The sequence below is a fragment of the Colletotrichum navitas genome (genome assembly GCF_030913465.1).
Source record: "Colletotrichum navitas strain CBS 125086 chromosome Unknown LY79scaffold_7, whole genome shotgun sequence".
In the NCBI taxonomy this organism is placed as follows: Eukaryota; Fungi; Ascomycota; class Sordariomycetes; order Glomerellales; family Glomerellaceae; genus Colletotrichum; species Colletotrichum navitas.
In genome coordinates, this window is record NW_026850553.1 from 641,981 (window position 1) to 663,520 (window position 21,540).

General features: G+C 58.0%; 8 protein-coding genes across 8 annotated transcripts; 4 read left to right on the top strand and 4 right to left on the bottom strand.

Annotated features, from left to right (window-relative positions):
* Window positions 1-14: 14 nt before the first annotated feature.
* LY79DRAFT_507348 (uncharacterized protein) lies at window positions 15-2,283 on the bottom strand (the record flags this gene model as incomplete). The annotated part of the gene is made up of 2 exons (XM_060553822.1): window positions 15-1,720; window positions 1,770-2,283. The coding sequence occupies 2 exons, from the start codon at window positions 2,281-2,283 to the stop codon at window positions 15-17; spliced, it is 2,220 nt and encodes a 739-aa protein (XP_060418529.1).
* Window positions 2,284-3,127: 844 nt separating this feature from the next.
* LY79DRAFT_355558 (DASH complex subunit Dad2) lies at window positions 3,128-3,909 on the bottom strand. Its single transcript, XM_060552684.1, has 3 exons — window positions 3,556-3,909; window positions 3,442-3,501; window positions 3,128-3,385 (listed from the first exon to the last, which is right to left on the bottom strand). The coding sequence occupies exons 1-3, from the start codon at window positions 3,767-3,769 to the stop codon at window positions 3,222-3,224; spliced, it is 438 nt and encodes a 145-aa protein (XP_060418530.1). The 5' UTR covers window positions 3,770-3,909; the 3' UTR covers window positions 3,128-3,221.
* A 161-nt stretch (window positions 3,910-4,070) lies between these two features.
* On the top strand, window positions 4,071-6,720 carry LY79DRAFT_541018 (shugoshin). The gene is made up of 3 exons (XM_060556908.1): window positions 4,071-4,244; window positions 4,298-4,742; window positions 4,790-6,720. Exons 1-3 carry the CDS (start codon window positions 4,196-4,198, stop codon window positions 6,501-6,503), a joined length of 2,208 nt encoding a protein of 735 aa, XP_060418531.1. The 5' UTR covers window positions 4,071-4,195; the 3' UTR covers window positions 6,504-6,720.
* Window positions 6,721-7,835, bottom strand: LY79DRAFT_700666 (MJ0936 family phosphodiesterase). The gene is made up of 3 exons (XM_060564908.1): window positions 7,497-7,835; window positions 7,036-7,446; window positions 6,721-6,961 (listed from the first exon to the last, which is right to left on the bottom strand). Exons 1-3 carry the CDS (start codon window positions 7,563-7,565, stop codon window positions 6,839-6,841), a joined length of 603 nt encoding a protein of 200 aa, XP_060418532.1. The 5' UTR covers window positions 7,566-7,835; the 3' UTR covers window positions 6,721-6,838.
* Window positions 7,836-8,519: 684 nt separating this feature from the next.
* Window positions 8,520-10,173, top strand: LY79DRAFT_355690 (alanine-glyoxylate aminotransferase). The gene is made up of 4 exons (XM_060552686.1): window positions 8,520-8,797; window positions 8,896-9,521; window positions 9,572-9,930; window positions 9,979-10,173. Exons 1-4 carry the CDS (start codon window positions 8,709-8,711, stop codon window positions 10,060-10,062), a joined length of 1,158 nt encoding a protein of 385 aa, XP_060418533.1. The 5' UTR covers window positions 8,520-8,708; the 3' UTR covers window positions 10,063-10,173.
* Window positions 10,174-11,551: 1,378 nt separating this feature from the next.
* Window positions 11,552-15,305, top strand: LY79DRAFT_587314 (CRM1 C terminal-domain-containing protein; the record flags this gene model as incomplete). The annotated part of the gene is given in 11 exon segments (XM_060560756.1): window positions 11,552-11,653; window positions 11,663-11,719; window positions 11,775-11,847; window positions 11,902-11,973; window positions 12,028-12,749; window positions 12,800-13,568; window positions 13,637-14,107; window positions 14,156-14,277; window positions 14,295-14,532; window positions 14,590-15,010; window positions 15,068-15,305. Coding segments are annotated over 11 exon segments (3,285 nt in total).
* A 1,297-nt stretch (window positions 15,306-16,602) lies between these two features.
* On the top strand, window positions 16,603-19,072 carry LY79DRAFT_656489 (ATPase). Its single transcript, XM_060562692.1, has 2 exons — window positions 16,603-16,959; window positions 17,013-19,072. Exons 1-2 carry the CDS (start codon window positions 16,654-16,656, stop codon window positions 19,017-19,019), a joined length of 2,313 nt encoding a protein of 770 aa, XP_060418535.1. The 5' UTR covers window positions 16,603-16,653; the 3' UTR covers window positions 19,020-19,072.
* A 1,048-nt stretch (window positions 19,073-20,120) lies between these two features.
* On the bottom strand, window positions 20,121-20,923 carry LY79DRAFT_666571 (cytochrome c; the record flags this gene model as incomplete). Its single annotated transcript, XM_060563248.1, has 3 exons — window positions 20,121-20,145; window positions 20,202-20,487; window positions 20,914-20,923. The coding sequence occupies 3 exons, from the start codon at window positions 20,921-20,923 to the stop codon at window positions 20,121-20,123; spliced, it is 321 nt and encodes a 106-aa protein (XP_060418536.1).
* Between the last annotated feature and the right edge of the window lie 617 nt (window positions 20,924-21,540).

Below are 21,540 nucleotides of genomic sequence, written 5' to 3' on the forward strand. Positions count from 1 at the left end.
CTTCTGGCAATGTCTCACGCTGCCTGACTGGCCGTGGCAGCCGTGGCGGCGAGCTGTTTACGTCTCTGCTTCTCGGCCCATTCCCGACCGGCTTGCCTGGAGCGTTCGGCGGCCTGCTCGCGAGCCATCTTGGCATTCCATTCACGTTCGCGACGTTCTCGCTCCTTATCCTTGATGTAGCAATTGTCGCGTTGGAAGATCTCCTTGCCTATGTGCCTCTGGTGCTCCAGGTCTTCGGCCGACAGCGTGCTTCGCTTGCCACTCATGCTACTCGTCGACGTCGACGTAGCACGACTGGCCTGGTCCGTCATCGCCGTCAACGACATACCTCTGCCTCGGGTCTGAGGAGACCTCGTTGAGGAGGTCCTCGCAAGGGTGTGCGGGGTACCAACCATCGACCTGCGCTTGGATTGGCTTTCCTCGAATCGACATTCGTCCGCCTCGGACCCCTTGTTTTGACGGGCACGACTGGTCACGGTCTCTCGAGGAGGTACAGCGGAACCGAGATTCGCCTTGATAGGGCGCGCCTTGAACTCGCGCCGCTTCCGTTCTTCCTCCTCCTGTGCCTTGAGACGAGCCTCTCGCTCCGCCCTCTTGCGTTGCGAGATCGCCTCGCCGGGAAGCTCGAAATTGGGCCGCGTCGGCACCTTCAATGACCTGCTTCGCTGCGGGGCTGGCGGCGCGGCCTTCGCAGCCTGTTGGGCAAGGCGGGCCTCGCGCTGTTCCTTGATCCGCCGAGCTACGGCTTCTCCTGGCAGCTCAAACGAGGGCTTTGTAGGGGCCTTTGTGGATTTGACGGGTGGCTTGGGTGGCAGCAAGCTGGTCGGGCGGGCTACAGTGGATCTTCTGGTGGGCGATTTCCCTGGCGATGCCTTTGCTGCGTCGTTGTCTGTCGCCGAGACCGACTTCCTCTGCGCGGTGCGTGCTAGTAGAACAGGCTTGAGCTCAGCGCCAGTTGAATGGGCCCGCTTCAGCGTCGAGGTCGTTCGATTCATGGCCGTGACAGCCGCAGTTGCGCCATCATCTGTTCTAGACCGGTTCCGGCCCGACTTAGTGGGCGTTGCCAGCCGTGCGGCAATGTGTACGGCCTCTAACTCCTCTTCGAGCCTGTCAATAGCCTCGACGGAGTCTTCAATCCGAGAGCGCGAGCTGGTGGAGGTAGACCGAGAGGGTGTGCGAGGAGCCCCATTTACCGGCACACTGCCCTCGTCCGTAGAAATGGAAGCCACTCTGCCTTTGCAGTTTTCGATCTGGTCCAAAGACGGCTCCTGTGTATGCCTGTCCTCGGCGACAGAGACAGCGAACCCCGAAGGCGCCGAGTTGTTCATTGCAGCCTCCTCCCCGACACGAGTTGGCGAGGTCAGACGAACAGAGGGCTCCGCGACGGCGGCCATGTCTTCCGTCTCTCCAGAGGGCTGAGCCGCGTCTTGATCTGCGTCTTCAGTCACAAAAGGTGTGGCTAGAATCTTGTAGGCATTAGCTGGTTTGCTCTGGCCGCAGACACCTTCACGAATGCAATCGGTCTGCACCAAGACGTTGCAGCCAAAGTCCAGCGTCAAGCCGCCCCGTCCGCTGGGCGCGTTGTCGCGCTTGGCCCCGCCGTCCGGGCCCAGAACCGAAAGCACATAGTCATACTGACCTGCCTTGTGCCGTGCGATGGATGACTCAATACCAGGTTTGATGCCCAGAGCGTGGTGATCGAGGTTGGCTGCGCAGAGGACTGAATTGGTTAGCAGGATAGACACGGCGCGATGATCGGATGACCAAACCTTGGGTCAAAAAGTTGGGGTCGCTGGCTTCAAATGAGTTCGGCGCCTGGCCAAAGAGGGCAGATTGATAAGTGCTTGTTTCAGCCGACAACGGGACACCCTCGTCTTGTTTGTGCCTTTGAGGCAGCCAGTCAGGGAATGGTCCTTGCGTGGATTCGGTCACGGCCGAGTCTCGGGTCGAGTGCTGAGCTCCTTCCTTGACGTTGCCGAGGGTGCTAACGATCTTGGTATCAATGGTCAATCGGTTCAAACGGCAACACACGGGGGCCAGCAGTGACCTGTCGACGCGGTCCTTTTTAGGACTATATATGTGAAGCTCCTTGAGCTTGGCGGTTAGCGAATCGATGAAGTTTGGCGTGTTCTCGCCACTGTTAGTGTCACGATCTCGGAGAAGAGCAAATTGGTTGTAGCTGGGCGCGTTGCCGGCAGCATTGTGGCCCGGACCAGATATAGTCATGTTCTCGAAGGTACCAAGCCCGTGGGCCGATGCCTTGGATCGAGAGAGGCGCCCCATTGTGCTCGTCAATCTCCGAATCCGAACTGAACTCAAGACAGGGGACTGCCAACCCCAGACAGTTGCAATACAGGGGTCGGTCCACCGTCTCGAATTGGAGGGCAATTACACCTGGGAACAGCCGGGGTATGGTAATATGGCGGGGTTATTGGCTGGAACACTATGCAGTATTTGGGGCCGTTCGAAACAGTGTCGAGGAGGGCCGGAACAGGACTCCAAAAAAACAAATCAAAAAAAAGCTTTGCGACGATGGTGGGCAAAAATGCTCGATGTGAGTGATGGAAGCGAGATGGCAACACGACAAACGGCGTGACGTGGAGGACTGCTTTTCAAGCTTGTCAAGGGCGATGGCTACGGCGGAAATTGGCTTCAATTTGGTCTTTCCCCTCGCAGGATCTACATGTCAGTTTCCGCCAACAACCAGCGGGGCAAGGCCACAGACCAATGCTAGTTTGCGGGCACGGGCGCTCATGGCAGGCTCGATCAGTTTCGAGGCCCTGGCGAGGAAGAGCCATGATTCACGAGCTGACTGTTGGACGCCCGTCTCGCTGTAGCAACGACGCGATGACCACGTGACGCGTCCGACTCGGTCGCGTCTTTCCGTGCGGACCCCGCACCCAATTGTTGACTTTGGTGGAGCATTCCTGCCCAATCGCCATCCCAAGAGTGCCGGAGCAGGTATCCGTACAATACCTGCCTACTTAGGTATTCGCGGCATGCCGCACTGGCGGGTGCTGCCCGCGGTTCCATTCAGCTTCCAGCCTGCTCTAGCTGCTGACCCAAGAATTCACCTTTGCACCTGTAATCCTCGAGGGCTGATGGCGCGTGTCGGTGGAAAATACAGGTGGTAGACAATACGACGCAGCCGTACGTGCGCCGTCCGTCGTGATGTGAGACATGTTGCTTTTCGGTCGCATGCTGTCTTCCAAACCCATCCATCATGGAGTAGCCATGCTGTTCTCTGCGGACTCCGCCATGGTTTCGGTCTGCGCTTGCAGCGTTGGGGCATGCTCCGTCGGAATGCGAACCAGTGTTTGAGGGAGAGGAAGGCTGGCGCCTTCCGGTTCCAACGGTTCTTCTCCTTGCGGCTTGGTGAGGTGGGCTGAGATGCAGTGTTAGTCTAGGACATGTTCTTCTTCGCAAGCAGCCGCAGCATACCGGAAGCCATGTTGATGGCACGCAGCACGTTATGCCAATTGCCAACGACCATGGCAATCGCTAAGATCCATCAGCCCTGCCTCTGGTCGGGAGCCGGGAATCGGCCGTCCTCACCTTCTGTTCCGTCCGAAAGAGTAGCTAATTTCTGCTCCAGAGCCTCCATCTGGCCTGCAACAGCGGCGCTGAGGTCGCGAAGCTCCTTCAGGTGCTCCAGCTCAGCCTTCTTCTCGGCGATACGCGCAACCAGCATGGGCGACGGGCCTGCTGAAGCATTATGCGACCCCGCCCCGGGGAGCCGAGTCGAGAGGGACCGTGTTGGGAACGACATTCTTGCTTCCAAGGGAGACTTCGTTTTGCGTTATCGAAGGGGTCGTTGTACGCAGGACGCTGGTTGAGAATGCTGAGGATCGTGGTGGGGTGGTGGCAGCTGGGTGCGATGCATAGTCAGAGGAACCACCGTCAAAAGACTTAACGAGCGTGTGCACATGCAAAGCAGGCGGTGGGGGGGATTGGCCCGTCCGGATGCGCCCCCAGCAACCCCCTTTCCCTGCAATGCTTACTTACACTAGTCCCGAATAGGCCGAGTGTAAATAAACGACACTTCGGTAAATTTTCTCTCAGACCCCCCAGACCCCATCGTCACTCCCAGCCACCTTTGTGTTGTGTCGTGCATGCTTCGCTTCGCTCACCTTCCCATTCCTCAGTTTGGTCCCATCGCCTCACCTCGCCTCGTCTTCCTCCTCCAGAATGCACCATGGCCCGACTAAACGAACCTCCCGTATCCGCAGATAGCATCGACACGCGTATGTTTTCTTCGTTGCTATCAGTGCATCTTGTAGGCTAACTTTTGTTAAAGTGCGTAGGAAGCTGCTGCGACAAAACCGTGACCTTGCCAAGGCCAACGCCATTCATCTGGCCCGCATCAAAAACCTCGAAGCCGACTATTCTCGATGCTTGTCAGATAATATCGAACTGAACGGCCGCATCATCGGGCTAGAGAAGGAGCTCGAGAACAGCAATGCCCGGAGAATAGCAGATCATGCCCTGGACATCAGATCTAGGCTCGAAACGCAGCTGATGGATTGCATGTCACTTATTGCAAGCCTCGGTCAGGAACCTCCCACGAAACGACACGCGAGTCCCCGAGGGCGGAGGATCTCGAGGGCCAGTCTGTCGCAACGCAGCCCGCCTCAGAGACGCCCGCCAAGGGAGTCGACCAAGGACACCGAGGCCCGAGCGCTGCAAGAGGGCCGTCTGCCTCCCATCGCAGAGAACAAGTCATACCCCAGAGCAACGCTTGAGTAGGTCGGACAGCCTTCATTGTCGGCGCAGTGCTAACAGCTTCTAGCCGCGAGCAGATCCTAGCCCTGTGCTCGGAGGCCGCAGACATCACAGATGCCGCTGACACCACCGACTCCCCAGAACTTGGGCCACCGCCGTTGTCGCGGTTTGTCGATACGGATTCCGTCAATATCGGATCTCCCCACCAGCCCTTGGACCCCGTAGAACCAGAGATTACACACAGCTCGCCGATGCTGTCACCCTCGCCAGCGCCCGCACCACAGCCGGCCCTTGCACCAAAGACAACGAATAAGTCCGACAAGGTCGTCATCGTTCGACCTGATCCCGCTCCCACGAGCGAAAAGGTCCAAACCGAGGCCAAGCGTTCACCCACAGAAGATCACAGCTTGCCCCCTGTGATGCCGCAGACCACCGTCAAGGTCGGCTCGAAGCGGAAGTACTGTATGGGCGATGACACGACCAAGAATAGCAAGCCGATCGCCGAACTGCCGAAACCAAAAGAGACTGAAGGACGTCCCGACGCCGCGCGCGAACAGCCCAGCGGGCAGACCTTGAAGGAACTGGCCAACAGGCGACGTGAAGCCAGGGAGCGCATGTCGGCGCCACTGAACCCGAGGAAGCCGTTGTCGGCCAAGAGCACAAACGACGACATGACCTCGCCCGTGAAGAGTGCCAAGGTCGGGGCAGACAATGGAAAGGCACCTGAGAAGCCCAAGCCGCGGGCAGCAAGGGAGCGGGCGGCCCAGAAGATCAAAGAGGAAGCCGAGCCCGAGTCGCCCGTGGAGGTGCCTGCTGCTTCACCACCGCCACCTGCACCCGTTACCGAGGTTTTGCCAAGCACGGAGACTGTCCCTACGGAAGCTGCTTTGCTGTCTCCGGCGTCGCCTGATCCCACCTCCAGAATGAGCCTACCCAGTGTGCGCGACACGCCGCCGCCCACAGACATCTCGTCTCGCGGCGAGACATCCCGGCCGAGCAGGAGGGCAAGAGCTGCCGTCAGCTACGCCGAGCCTAACCTACGGGACAAAATGCGTCGTCCCACGAAGGAGCTGTATGACGCCGTTACCGGCCAGACCAGATACCTCCAGCGCAGCGGGAGCGCCAACGCAGAGCAGCTCTTTAGCGAGGGGGTTGTCGTGGTCAAGCGCGAGTCTAGCGAAGAGAGCACTTGGAAACAGATTTCGGCAGCTATGTCTCCCTCGCGGGATGCCGCACAACGCGAAAAAAGCCCCAATAGCCCAATCAACAGAGCAAAACCAGCGGAGCCGATGCTTACTGTGGTGAAGCCTCTGCGCAAGAAACGCTCGTCTTCGATGATGTCGGGATCTATCAGCGAGAGCGAAGGACAGAGACCGTTCCAACAACAACCCAGCGGCGCTTCCGTCTCTGGCAAGATCATCAACAGCCAGCCCACTCCGTCGCCCGAGCGGCAAACAGATCCTTACGAGTTCAGGACCTCGATCACAGCCGGCGATGATTCCTGGGCTGAATCCAAGGAGGACGTCGCCCCGGCGCGTCAGTCAAAGTCCTCGCGACGCCTCTCGTCTGTCATGAGGGAGGACTTCAAGGCTGATAGGACGGACGGGGCCGAACGAGCAAAAGCCGGCGGGCCCAAAAAGAGAGCATCGATGGTACTACCGAAGAGGAGCCACTTGGAAGCCGAAAGCCTCGAAGATAGTAGCTTTGAGAGCGTGGAAAGCGGGGACTTCCCGGACACGAGGTCAAAATCCTCGATGAGAAGACGGAGCATGATGTTGTAATGACCCCCCACCCCCACGACTGACTGATGAGCATTGGTGTTTCAGGAGTTGGATACGTTGGTCAATACCACCCTCCTTGTTTTGTTTCGGTTTCTGTTTGGCTTTCAGGACGCGTTTCGTTAGGGATACCACAGAGAGACCCGGCCGAGTTTTGTGTGCATATAGGTGCGAGCATAGAGCCATGGGAAAACGGCCGAGTCAAGCTTTATTATTATAATGATCATCATTGCCCTATGCCGTGCGGTCTTGAATCATGTCAACCAGCTAGCGGTGGCTGGTATCTCCCGTCCCCTCTCCAAGCATCCGCCTTTTCGAATCACATCGTTTGTCGTAAGTCATGGCGCAGCAGTCGGCTCCACGGGCTTCGTGTATGTCACCTTTTCCACCGCCACGTTTTCGTTGCCCTTGTCGTCTTTCCGTAGCTGGTAAACGTATAGAGTGAGGGAGATGCCTTGTACCTGTAAACAGTCAGCAAGCGGCCCTGTCTTATAATGTCTCACAAGCCCCGCGGGGCAGCGGGCAGTATACGTACGTCCATCAAGCAAAAGCTTGGGACGGGTTCCTCGCCGTCCTTGCCCCAGCTCGCGGTAAAGGCGCCTGTGGCGCTGCCGGGGTTGACGAAGAACTTGTCCATGTACTCAAAGGCGTCGAACTTGTGGGTTCCTCCCCAGCAGAGAACGTCGACGTCGAGCTTGTTGGCCTCGGCGAGGAGCAGGTCGGGCTCGTTGGAGACGAGGGTGAAGCCCTCGAGGAAGCCGATGCGCAGGGAACCGTGGGTGACGACCTGGGTCAGGGGTAGGCTGGTGGCCTCGACGTCGAAGCGGCCCTTGACGATCTTGAGGTCCGGGGCGATGGTCCGGAGGTACTCGTACGTGTGTTTATCCGTCAGGTTGCCCAAGCAGAGGGTCTGGCCGATCTTTCCCGGGGCGAGGAGCTTTTTGAACTGTGGGGTGTTAGTGGGAGTCGGGAAGACGGGCATGGGCATGGGCGCACCTTGGGAGGGATATCGAGGGCGCGATCTGGGATGTGCAGGTCTCCAATGACCAGTATCAAGAACGCCATGGCTGCGACGGCTCGGGGCGGTGCGTGCGATGCGCCTTTCGAGATCGTGATGGAGGCGCCGAGAGGTCGGGAGCTGCCTGGAGGGTCGCGCGGCCGATTGGGAAGGTCCGCGAGCCCGGTGGAGTCTGGCTAGGGTAGTTTCGAGGTCGCGCGATAAACAGAATAGCCTACGAGCGTGGCTGTCTTGTTGACAGGCGGATTTCGAATGGGACGTCCCTTGAACAGGTAGCTTGCTTGAGCAGCTTGACAAGTGTAGTAGCTCCCAGTGCGCCTTACTGCCAACGGTCGAGTGGGGCTTCGGTGAGCCTGTCAAGCCACAACACGGGGCGGGATGTTCCATGATGGCTGTGGCTCAGCAGGTGTGTCTACGTAGTAGTCAGCGCCGATATCGTCCGGTGTCGTCCCCCGAAACTCTCGTCGCGTCCTCGTTTGCTACCTGTTTGAATACGGAGCTCTCCACTTTCCGACGCCAAAAGACGAAAGACGACGGCCGTCTCCTGGCTCGGACTCGAATGCCGAGCCATTTATCCGCTGCCCTCGTACTTGTATGGGAATCATCTGTCCTACGCATTAGTGTACCCCAAAGCAGTGATGAAAAGGCACTGCCATCTAAAAATCAAGCAGGGATTACTTGATAACATTTCGTGTTCAATTGCTTTTTGTTTGTTTGATTAGTCTCCACGGGGCCGGTCCGAAGCAGCGCCTCCGATTCCCCGCTCCTTCAGAGTCATTTCCGTTCTCTTCGTCCCAGAAACACTCTCTCCCCAGCGGCGGGACTGATCCGAGCAGAGTCGTAAGCCGTAGCCCATCCAGCCCTTTGTCCTAGCTCAGCCACGTCCCGTCCGATAAAGACGATCGGCTTACCTCCCGAGGTGTGAATGACGCATAGGCGCACATGCACATTCCCCTAACGCGGATCCAGCTCCCTCTCCGCACATTGGCGAAGCAGGGGACAATGCCCCTCCACAACCTGAGCAACCCCTCATCAGCTCGGGTATCGCTCATCTCGAGACACCTGCAACCCGCAACTGCTACATCAACAGCCGTAAGTCCGCCTCTTGCCTGCCGTCCTGCACTGCTCCAATTGATCTTCCAATCACTCACACACATCACAACGAGACGCAGACACGACCATTTTCCACCATGTCTTCTCAACCGCCTCACCCAACCCTCCTGATTCCGGGGCCCATTGAGTTCGATGATGCCGTACTCCAGGCCATGAGCCACTACAGGTCTGTGACCCGCCAGCATACCGCCCGTGTCTCTCTCGCGGGTGTCCCCTCCCAACGTATTTGAAGCCATCGCGCTGACCTGAAGTGAACCTCTGTAGTGAGAGCCACGTCGGCCCCGGTTTTGTAAACACTTTTGGCGAGGCCCTGTCGATGCTGCGCCAGCTCTTCCAGACCAAGGACCCGCAGGCGCAACCGTTTGTCATCTCCGGCTCCGGCACCCTGGGCTGGGACCTGGTCGCCGCCAACCTTGTTGAGGCCGGCGAGGACGTCCTTGTCCTGGCCACCGGCTACTTCAGTAACGGCTTCAGCGACTGCTTCAAGACGTACGGTGGCAACGTCACCGAGCTGAGGGCCCCCGTCGGCGAGCGCCCTCAGCTCCCCGAGATCGAAAAGGCCCTGTCCGAGAAGAAGTACAAGGTCCTGACCGTCACCCACGTTGACACATCGACCGCCGTCCTGAGCGAGCTCAAGGAGCTGACCGCCCTGGTCAAGCGGGTGTCCCCCGAGACCCTGGTCATCGTCGACGGCGTCTGCAGCGTCGGCGTCGAGGAGATCCAGTTCGACGAGTGGAAGCTCGATGGCGTCATCACAGCCAGCCAGAAGGCCATCGGCGTCCCCGCCGGCTTGTCGATTTCCATGTTCAGTGGCGCCGCCATGAAGTCGTTTGCCCAGCGCAAGACGCCCCCGGCGTCTTACTTTGCATCATTCAAGAACTGGACCCCTAGTGAGTGACGGGCGCGCGCAGAGGAAGGGAACGCCGGCTGACCACCGCAGTCATGCAAAACTATGAGGCCAAGAAGCCCTCGTACTTCGCGACGCCGTCCCCCCAGTTGATCCACGCCCTCCACACCGGCCTCACCCAGATCCTCGCCAAGCCCCTGTCCGAGCGGTTCGCCAAGCATAAGGAGGTTTCCGATAAGGTCAAGAAAGCCGTTGCGGACCTTGGCCTGAAGCAGGTTGCCGCGAAGCCCGAGAACCAGGCTCACGGCATGACGGCCATCTACCTTCCCGAAAGCGTCAAGGCCGCGGAGCTGCTGCCCAGCCTGGCCAAGAAGGGAATCGTTTTCGCCGGCGGCATCCACAAGGAGATTGCGGCCAAATACATCCGTTTCGGGCACATGGGCGTCAGTGTGGTGAGTTTTTCCCGTCGTGGTGGCGAGAGTGATTGCTAATTGGCACAGACGGACCCTAACCGGAAGGATATTGACAACGCCATCAAGGCCCTCCAAGATAGTCTATTTGAAGTTGGATACCAGAAGGCGTAAGAAAATGCGTGTGTTGAACAGCGTCTACTTCCGTATTAGGTCTGACGTGGTAATTGTCAAAGAAATACATAAACATTCAGCTTAGAATCATCATCTTGGCAGTAGCTCGAGAAGCCAGAGGTGCAGTGCCTGAGGGGACTGAGTCGACGAGGTCCTTCCAAGCTCGAGATGGCCCGATGTTGATCAGCCCCGTTGTATTTGTATGTAAGCCTTTTGAACAAAATGATGGATCACCTCGCAGGGGACACACGGTGTAAGTGTGATGATGTCCGGGCGAGGGCCGGGGGACATTATGTTGCCGCCTTGGATGCAACTCGTTCCTGCCGCAAACCTAGGCTGGCAGTGGTTGCGATTATAAGCTTGAGGTTTAGGCAGTCTTCAGTGCCACGAGGGGTGGGCACGACAATCCAGACTGGAATGTGTTTCTCGGGCCATGAACGCCTCGTTTTCCGAGGCGCGACTGCATTGTCATTATTGCCGCTAGGGTGGGAGCCCGAGCGGCATGTATGTATGTATGTACCAGTACCTCTGTTTTGGGGGGGCTTCCAGCAGCTGGGCGAAACAAAAAAATTCCGATGCCTTACGTCGCCGCCGTGATGTCGTCGGTACTTCCTCCAGGCTCATGGCCATGGCGAGGGCGAGGGGAGGAGGCGAGAGGAGATGACAGTGATAGCCAGTCTACCTACCTATGATGTGCATCGCTGCAGTGTCAAAGTCTTCGGTTTATTGTGGTAGCCTCAATGCTGTTGCCGTGGGAATGGTTCAGTCAGGCAGGGTTCAGCGCGCCAGGTGAGCCCAGGTGGAAAAGAGGGGCGCAGTGCAGTGCAGTGCAGGCAGGCAGGCAGCGGAAAGTCTTCAATACAGCTGCCTGAAGAAGCACAGGATGTGCCCAGCGGCAGTGCGTCCGGCGGGCCCAAGCTTCTACACACGTAGGTTCGCAGCTCTAAGGCTAACGAAAGGAAAGAGGGGGCACCGGCGGGGGGGAGGGAAAACACACACACATGGAGAGAGTGTCGGTAAAGAGAGCGTCTGCGAGGGGAGGTATCGATACCACGGCGACCTGTGGCTGGTGGAGTTTAGCGGGCGGCTGACAAAATTGGTTGTTCCCCGCCATCCCGATCCGCCTCTTTCGCACTGCTCTTTTTGGACAACCAATCTATTCTCGCCTTCACGCCAGGCAGACTTTCCTCACCTCCCGCCCCTCCCTCTTGCTATTTCTGCTTCTCTCCTTCAATTGCGAAAGAAGAAGAAGAAAACCCTCTTTTGCAACCAAACACACGAACTCGTCCTCTCTCTGTTGCTGCATCTAGCCGTAGCGCTCGCATCCCCTCCCGCCGCCGCCGCCGCGCCCGCGCTCTCGCTTTCGTTCCCCCTCCTCACCTGGGGACGAGTGCCGCGACCAGATTCCCCCTCACTCGTTGCCGCCTCTCTTTTGCGATCGAGATCGACCTTCTTCCACCACCCTACCCGCCCGACCGCACCACCCGCGATGGCCATCACGATTCCTGAGCTGGACGAGATTGTCCGCTCTTTTTACGAGGGCCGTGGAGAGCAGGTGCGCCGCAGTTTTCCCTCCTTGGGCATCGGAGATGTCCTATAGAAACTGACCGATGATTTTGGAATACAGCAAAAGCAAGCGCAAGCTACACTCAACCAGGTACGCAGCCACCAGCCTCGATAGTGAGATATGGGCCCTGACACACACCTTGCAGTTCAAGGAAGACCAAGACTCGTGGCTCCTCGTCGACAAGATTCTCGCCGAAGCGACCTACCCCCAAACAAAGTGTACGTTGGGCGCAAATAGTACATGGGAATGCAACAGCAGCTGACCGGTTACAGTCTTGGGTCTGCAGGTGCTCGACAATGTGATCATGACGAGATGGAAGGTCCTCCCGAGAGACCAGTGTCAAGGTTTGCCCATCAACTCACCACCCCGCGTCCGTATCGCCCAGCTGACCAGCTCAGGTATCCGCAACTTTGTCGTGCAGTTCATCATCCAGTGCTCCAGCTCCGAAGAGACCATGAAGGAGCAGAAGACGCTGCTCAACAAACTCAATCTCGTCCTCATCTCGATCCTGAAGCAGGAATGGCCACACAACTGGCCCACCTTCATCAACGAGATCATCACGTCGTGCCACTCCAGCCTGTCCATCTGCGAGAACAACATGGTCATCCTGCGCCTGCTGTCCGAGGAGGTCTTCGATTACTCGGCCGAGCAGATGACGTCCACCAAGACCCGCAACCTGAAGACGACCATGTGCGCCGAGTTCTCCCAGATCTTCACCCTCTGCCAGGAGGTCCTGAACACCGCCGACCAGCCGAGCCTCGTCAAGGCCACCCTCGAGACATTACTGCGCTTCTGCAACTGGATCCCGCTTGGCTACATCTTTGAGACGCCCCTCATCGACACCCTGCGCACACGCTTCTTGCCCGTCCCCGAGTTCCGCAACGTCGCCCTGCAGTGCCTAACCGAGATTGGCGGCCTCCAGACCGGCGGGCCCGGACAACCTAATTCGTACGACGAGCAGCTGATCAAGATGTTCACCGAGGTCCTGACCACCATCGCGACCATCATCCCCATCAGCCTCGACCTCAAGTCGACATATCCCAACAGCAACTCCAGGGATCAGGAGTTCATCCAGAACTTGGCCCTGTTCCTGTGCAACTTCTTCGGCATGCACCTGAACGTGAGTCCGCAGGCGACCCGTCGTCATCCGGCCATGCTAACCCGTCGTAGCTCATCGAGAACCTGCCTAATAGGGACTTCCTCACCCACGGCCACTACTACCTGATCCGCATATCCCAGATCGATGACCGTGAGATCTTTAAGATCACCCTCGACTACTGGCTGAAGCTCGTCAATGAGCTCTACGACGAGATGCAGCAGCTCCCCATGACTGAGCTCAACCCCCTGATGGGCATGGCCGGCGGCATGTCCGGGGCCGGCGCCCCTAACCCGACGCTGCTTAACAACTACCCGCTGCGCAAGCACAAGTACAATGAGGTCCTGTCGAACCTCCGCACCGTCATGATCGAAAAGATGGTCCGTCCCGAAGAGGTCCTCATCGTCGAGAACGACGAGGGCGAGATCGTGCGCGAGTTCGTCAAGGAGAGCGACACGGTGCAGCTCTACAAGACCATACGAGAGTGCCTGGTGTACCTGACGCACTTGGACGTGGTCGACACCGAGAACATCATGACGGAGAAGCTCGCCCGCCAGGTGGATGGCACGGAATGGTCTTGGCACAACTGCAACGTGCTCTGCTGGGCCATCGGCTCCATCTCCCTGGCCATGAACGAGGAGACCGAGAAGAGGTTCCTCGTCACCGTCATCAAAGACCTCCTTGGCCTCACCGAGATGAAGCGCGGCAAAGACAACAAGGCCGTTGTTGCCAGTAATATTATGTACATTGTCGGGCAGTACCCCCGGTTCCTCAAGGCCCACTGGAAGTTCCTCAAGACCGTCGTAAACAAGCTCTTTGAGTTCATGCACGAGTCCCACGAGGGTAGGCCGCCCCCCCCCCCCCCTCTCCCGCGGCGCGCGTCAAGCGAAGACAAACTAACCCCGTCGCAGGTGTCCAGGACATGGCTTGCGATACCTTCATTAAGATTGCGAGGCAGTGCCGCCGCCACTTTGTCGCCTTGCAGCCCAGCGAGCAAGAGCCCTTTATCGAGGAGATTGTGCGCAACATGCACAAGATCACCTGCGACCTGTCGCCCCAGCAGGTCCACACCTTCTACGAGGCATGCGGTTACATGGTGGCCGCCCAGGGCAACAAGCACCAGCAGGAGCGGCTCTTGAGCGATCTGATGGCCATCCCCAACGCGGCGTGGGATGAGATCATTAAACAGGCACGGGTCAACCCCGTCATCCTCCAGGATGCCGAGACGATCAAAGTCATTGGCAACATCATGAAGACCAACGTTTCGGCATGCTCGTCCATTGGGCCCTACTTCTACCCCCAGATCGGCCGCATCTTCCTCGACATGCTGCAGATGTACCGCGCCACCAGCGAGCTGATCTCCGAGGCCGTCCAGAAGCAAGGTATGTTACATGTATGAATGTGGGGGAACGCAAACTGACACATTGCAGGCGAGATTGCCACCAAGATGCCGCACGTCCGCGGGCTGCGCACCATCAAGAAGGAGATCCTTAAGCTCGTCGAGACGTACGTCGAGAAGGCCGAGGACTTGCAATCCGTGCGCCAGCAGATGGTACCCCCCTGCTGGAGTCGATCCTCATCGATTACAACCGCAACGTACCCGGTGCCCGCGACGCCGAGGTTCTCAAGGCCATGTCGGCCATCATCACCAAGCTCTCCACCCTGATGGAGGACCAGGTCCCAAATATCATGGAGAACGTCTTCGAGTGCACCCTGGACATGATCAACAAGGACTTCTCCGAGTTCCCTGAGCACCGCGTGGAGTTCTTCAACCTTCTGCGCTCCATCAACCTCCACTGCTTCCCCGGTACGTGTATTGCCTCCCCCTGTGCACCCAGAGGGCCGAAAAGCTGACCGTGACCAGCGCTGTTGAAACTGGACAACCGCCAGTTCAAGTTCGTCATCGACTCGTGCTCCTGGGCATTTAAGCACGACAACCGCGACGTCGAGGCTGCGGGACTTAACATGTGCCTGGAGCTGATCAACAACATCGCTGAGAAGACGGACGTCCAGACGGCCAACGCCTTCTTCCAGCAGTTCTTCATCACCATCCTGCAGGACGTCTTCTTCGTGCTCACCGACAACGACCATAAAGCGGGCTTCAAGACGCAGTCTATGGTCCTCATGAGGATGTTCTACTTTGTCGAGCCCGCCGACGGGAGCGCGGCCAAGATCCAGGGCCCCATCTACAGCCCTGACCAGGCCGCCGCTGGCACCTCGAACAAGGAGTTCCTCGCCAACTTTGTGGCCAATCTGCTCCGCGGGGCCTTCCCCAACCTGCAACCGTGAGTGCTTTTTTTTCCTTGTCCTGATGTCGCGTGGCATGCACTAACAGTCCTCAGTGCGCAAATTCAGACCTTCGTCGAGGGTCTGTTCACACTCAACACCCAGTACGACAAGTTCCGCCTCAACCTGCGCGATTTCCTCATCTCCCTGAAGGAGTTCGCCGGCGACAACGCAGAGCTATTCCAGGTTGAGAAGGAGCAGCAGGAGCGGGACGCCAAGGCGGCCGACCTCGAGCGCCGCGGCAAGGTCGGCGGTCTGTTGAAGCCGTCCGAGCTGGAGGACGACGAGTTGTGACTTGCTCAAGAGTTACGAACTGAGTATGCCCCGCTCAGGGATCTCGAGGACGCAGGCACTGCGGCACGAGACCCTGGGGGGCAGCAAACCGAATTCGATGAGTGGGAGCTCTACGGGCTCTGACCAGAAGCCATGCGTCACGGACTAGAGCACGACTCGCCAATCCCTGGCTCTGCGGCCCACGTTCGCCCGCTCATTCTGTAGTGATACCATGGATAGATGACATGACGATTGCAGGATATCCTTTCGCCGCCGCTAGGCTCTCTCCCCCCTCTGGCGTTGACACGAATGAAGGCGTTTTATTTCATTTGACTCATCTGACGACGGAAAATGGTGAGGAGGGTTGACGGCGGTGCCCTTTCGAGAGCGCTGGGTCCGGAGCTCATCATGTGGCGAGCAGAGGCAACGACAAGGGAGGGCTGAATGAAAATAAAAGCTATGCAACGACGGCCCACATGCCGAAGGTAGGGGTAGAAAGCTTCTATGTAGGCCAATCAAGCAGATAGATTGCACCCTTTCGCATCCGTGGTGATGTTGTTGAACGCATGATGTGTAAGTGCATGGGATAACGACCTCTCCTTGGCCCCACTCTGGGCGCTGAAAAGCGCTTGTCAGGCCCGTGCCGATGATGCGTCCAGGTTTTCGTCACGTCGCCCAGCCCCATTTAAGTGTGGAGTGTTTCCCGTTGCCCTCTCAGCAAGATGAGACTCCTCGGCCACTTAGACTTGGCTGTATAAGTGGTATCTCATGTGAACTCGCAACTCTACTCAAATGGAACCTTTCAAGGAAGTGAAGGGCCTCACGAAGGCGTCTTGGGAGCTGTGAGCGGCCCTGAGAATGCGACAAATCATGCTCAGTCAATCTCTGTCAGGGTTTTCATTATCCTCAAACTAGGTGAGGTTGAAAGTCGTCAAGACACCAAAAGAAAAAGGACTGGCGAAACGAAGGTACAGGCACAAGGCGGTCCCTCCTGAGGGCCGTATAGGTGCGTAATAGTGACCATATACAGTGGAGGAAAATACCGTAAAAGTACAATGCTCGGTACTCAACATAACATAAGGTTTATGATGGAATGCCATGGAGGTATATACAGTTATCTACCCAACCTATAGAGGTTAAGAGTCGCTAACAATAGAGGTACTATAAATCCGATTGACGCTGGTTTACCGAGGCGTAAGCCATATCCACAGCGCAGCATTGATTTTGTGGGGCATATAGACCTCTCAACCAATTGTAATACGTGATTCGTACATCCCACCAGCAATCTTTTTTTTTTTTTCCCACGCTCGCCTTCTGCGCCGCATCAAGAAGCCTTTCCTCCTCAGTGCCAGTGTCTCCGTCATCCAGGATGACCCGCATCAGCCTCCGTCACGGCCTCGACCGTGATGTATACCAGATTGTGAAAAAACTGGAAGACGAGAGGGACGGGGAATGGGCGGCCAAAAAGGACAGGGGTGACGGAAAGAGGAAAAAACCCAAGCTGACGGTGACGGCCGTCTACGAAGCCATTAAAAAGTCGAATTCAAGCCTCAGCCGGCAAAAGAGACGCCCGCTGGAGGACGCAATAGAGCGCGTGCTGGAATTCCGCAAGGAGGAAGAGGCCGAGTCCGAGGATAGCGACGACCTCTTAGAGCAGGCCGAAATGGTGAACAAGGCGAGTACTCATCGATCAACTCACCCGTCACATCTCTAACCCACACCCTGCAGGAGGAAGATCGCTTTTTGCTCAACCGGCAAATGACAAAGCACTGGAACGTCACGCCCGCGGTGCCGACGGCCCAGGGGTCCGAGGGCAAGAGCACTAAGAAGCGCCGCATCTCGCCGGAGCCCGAGGCCGCCAACGGTGCCGGCCATGTCAGCGACGGCTCCGCCATAGCCTCCAGGTCCAAGTCTAAGCACGGCGACGCTGCGGAGGCCCAGACGGTCGCCACAAAGAAGGCGGCCAAGCCAAGTAAGTACAGCCCGGAGCAAATCCCGCCCGGCTCGGTCGTCCTCGGCGGCGTGCGCGGCATCATCGAAGAGCTGCAGCGCTACGTCTTCGCGCGAACGCGGAAGCCCGAGGATTTTGTCTGCTTCGGCGAGCAGCCCATGGGCATCCTGATCTCAGGGCCCCCGGGCACCGGCAAGCAGTCGCTTGTGCGATCGCTGTCCTGGAGGACGAGGACGCCCGTCATTTCCATCGGGCGGTATCTGGCCGAGACGCGGTCGCCCGAGAAGGTCAGCAAGATATTTGCCGACGTGCTGGACGAGGCGAAGAAGGTCGCGCCGTGCGTGGTCCTCTTTGACCACCTCGACGAGTACATGACCAAGTCAGGCAACAGCCACAGCGAGTTCGACCACGAGGTCGTCTCGCAGCTGAAGCTGGGGCTCCGACGTCTGCGGGAGTGGGAGCGGGAGGGCTCGCGAGTGGTGATTGTGGGCACAACGAGCAGGCTCGAGCTGGTCGACCCGACGCTGCGACGGCCCGACTTCTTCGCGCAGACCATCACCGTCAAGGTGCCCAACACGGACGCTCGCGAGGAGATCTTCCGGGCCCTGACGCGGGACCTTGACATCCCGCCCGAGGTCGACTTCAAGTCCCTAGCGGTGCGCACGCACGGCTTCGTCGGAGACGACATTCGAGCCGTCATCCAGGTCGCCAACCGCAAGGCCAGTGACCGCTTCATGGACGTCGAGCAGGCGCGCGCGCGGAACACCATCCTCCCGGAACGGATGGAAACCTCCGAGGCCCCTTGGGACCGCGACCTCGAGGACGCATGCCTGTGGTACGACTTCATCGAGCACCCGGCTTACACCGAGCCCGCCCGCGTCCGCGTCGGCCAGCAAGACTTTGTCGACGCCATCGCCGAGCACACGCCCTACATGCGCCGCGAGGGCTTCAGCTCGATACCCAGCACATCGTGGTCTGAGGTCGGCGCGCTGCACTCGGTCCGCGCTGCGTTCCAGGTCTCCATCGTTCGACGCATCAAGGAGCCGCTGCTGTTCCAGAAGTTTGGCAAGCAGCGCCCAGCCGGCGTGCTGCTTTTCGGTCCGCCCGGGTGTGGAAAGACGCTCGTCGCAAAGGCCGTCGCCAACGACGCGCAAGCCAGCTTCATCCTCATCAAGGGCCCCGAACTGCTCAACAAGTACGTGGGCGAGTCGGAGCGCGCCATCCGCGAGCTCTTCACCAGGGCCAAGTCGTGCGCGCCCTGCATTCTCTTCTTTGACGAGATGGACTCGCTAGTGCCCAAGCGGGAGAACACCACGACCGAGGCCGGCGCCCGCGTCGTGAACGCGCTGCTCGCCGAACTCGACGGCGCCGGCGACAGGGGCGAGGTGTACGTCATCGGCACCAGTAACAGGCCCGACATGATTGACCCGGCCATCCTGCGTCCCGGTCGGCTGGACAAGCTGCTCTTCGTCGACCTGCCCACGGAGGACGAGCGCGTCGACATCCTGCGCACCATCGTGCGCAACGGCATCGGCGGGGCCGAAGGCAGCGGTGCGGTCGACATCGAGGCCATCGCGAGAGACAAGCGGTGCGCCGGGTTCAGCGGTGCGGACCTCTACGGTCTATACAAAAACGCGCTGGACGAGTGCGTGTTGCGCTACGAGGGGGGCGAGCCGGCCTTGACGCGGGAGGATTGGGAGACCGCCTTGAGCAAGACGAGGCCCAGCGTGCCGAACCCGGAGACGTATCGACGGTTGGCTGCCAAGCTGCACCACCAAACATGATTTAGACTATAGACTGGTAGAGAAAAGTACACTTTGTCCGTTCTGTTCCTCCGATTGTGTTCCCTGCTAGGCGCCATCTGCGTGGCATGGTGTTTCGTGCTCACAGGCAGTGGGCAAATGCTCCATGAAATAGCAGCCGGCGACGGTCCTTCAAACAGGCTGGCGCTCTTGAGGATTTCACTTTAACAGATAATACGAGTCTTGGCAGACTGAAGACTTTTACACGCAGGAACTAATCGATCAACAGGGGAAATTAGGGCAGTAGGCAGGCAGGAGGGCATCATACAAGCATGATGATGTTCCATTGATTTCCCAACTTCCGTCATAAACGTCAGCCTCCCCCATATCAAGTGTCTAGGCGCTACATATTTGTTCGGCGTCTGACAGATTTCCCAAACATTGCATGATTGTGAATGATTCGTGGGCACTGCCGCGCTCTCGCCATCGTTGTAATGCCGCCGCCGCCGTCGCTCATGACGATCGAAAGTAGGGAATTGGAGAACATGCGCAGCGCTGCGACACCTCGGTGATTGGGTCGAGAGTCATTGACCACTGAGAGTGGAGAAGTGACAGTCACGGCGCGAGTCGGGCATGCAGCAAAGGCATACTTTTGAGACTTTCCCGGCGTCAACTCAAGCCGCAGATTGCCGCACACACTCATGACCCGGCCTCTATCAGTGCTGGCTCCAAGCCTCGCTGATCGGCCAAGTCTCGTTCTGTAACCATCGACACACGCTCCCTTGGAGGCCACAGGACTAAGCGATGACGGTGTTCCACCTTACCACCGCAGGGTACCGACGTTGGACGGGTCATCTGACTGGCTACTGGGTGCCACACTAGTCGCTTGTGAGTAAGCGACTTGTCCGGCCTCAGGAGCGCGCCGGTTGACATCATTGGTACGATGGGGGAGTTCGGCGCAGCGGTTTTGGCTCGTGAAAGAAGAATAATGTGTTGTATTATAACATCTGAAAGGGGAGAATTTTCAAGAGGCACAAGGGCGTTGTAAGCCCCAAACACACTGTTCTAATGTGGTCTATTGGTACAATTCGTCGCAAATCGCCAGTCCGTCTAATGCAATCCTATCGTAACACGTCAATCCGTCTATTTAGTGGAATCCTTGAGGTAGCTAAGGCACAGTTAGCGAGCGGGTCCAGACAGCAGTGAGGCGTCGGGTCAACATACGCAATGAGGTCGTTGCGGTCCTTCTCCTTCTTGAGGCCACCGAAGGCCATCTTGGTGCCGGGGATGTACTTCTTGGGGTTCTCGAGGTACTCGAAGAGGGTCTGGTCGTTCCACTCGATGCCCTTCTTCTTGTTGGCGTCGGTGTAGGAGTAGCCTTCGACGGAGCCGGTCTTGCGGCCCCAGAGGCCGTGAAGGGCAGGGCCGATCTTGTTGCCGCCGTCCTTCTCAACGGTGTGGCACTGGGCGCAACGGGTCTTGAAGAGGTTGGCACCCTTCTTAGCGTCACCTAGGTCACGAGGTCAGTTAATGGTCTGGGGGAGCTGTTAGTCGCCGTGGTTGGGATCCCTGGATGCCGAGTGCCCATTAAGCGAGTCGCCTCTCGAGCGGTTCTTGTGGGATTGCTCTCCCCGACGCGTCGATGTCTCTGCTTCTAATCCGCCTCTGGTCTTTTCCCGGGTAGCAGACACGGAGGAAAATGGCGCACAGTGCTCGTTGGAGACGTGTAGAAGGACAGGACTTGACGACGAGAGCATCGCACGCCAACTTTTCGAAGCAGGGCTGACCGAAGAAGCGCGGATCGAGACGGGTTCAGTAGGGACTGTGTCACGGCTCAATGGGCCATAACCGGCTCAAGCACCCCGAGGGGAGGTTTCTCAGGATCCGCCAAACCACGACGGAAAGGATAGGAGATGCGCGCGCGAGGGCAACTTACCACCAGCCATCTTGACGGATTGAAGGGATATTATAAGGAGTTGAAAAGGGGTATCGGATGAAGGTTGCAAAAGAGAAATGTCTTTTGCAGGTCGTCGAGGTTGTAGATGAGTGAGAGTTGGTTGGAATGGAGAGGAAGGAAAGGGAAAAAAAAACTTTTAGGAACGGATCGGGCCAGGTAGAAAATAAAGACGAGACGACATGGACTGTACCTTGAGCGCCATCCGATTTTGGCTATGACAACACCCGACGGAAAGGTACCAAGGACCGCAAAAAGCCTCGAATGAGCTCACTGGCGGCGCACAAGCCACACGGTGTGGCGACGGCGCTGCCAATCAGATGTGCAGCAATGGTCAGACAGCGGCGCGCCTGGGGTCTTCCGTCCGGGCAAAACCGGATATCGTCACGGAATAATTGTATCTCCGCTGCCCCTCGGTATTTTTGGCTGGCCAACGACTTAACCAGCGGCGGGCCGGCGGGCCAGCAGGGTCAACGGTGTCCAACAAGTTTTTTTTTTTTCTCTTGTCGACTGGGCGGTGCCGGAATTTTGGGTGCTGCACTCCGCCGAGGTTATAAATGTTAGCTTGCTACAAGCCCCACTTACACGGATAGTATGAACAAGCACACT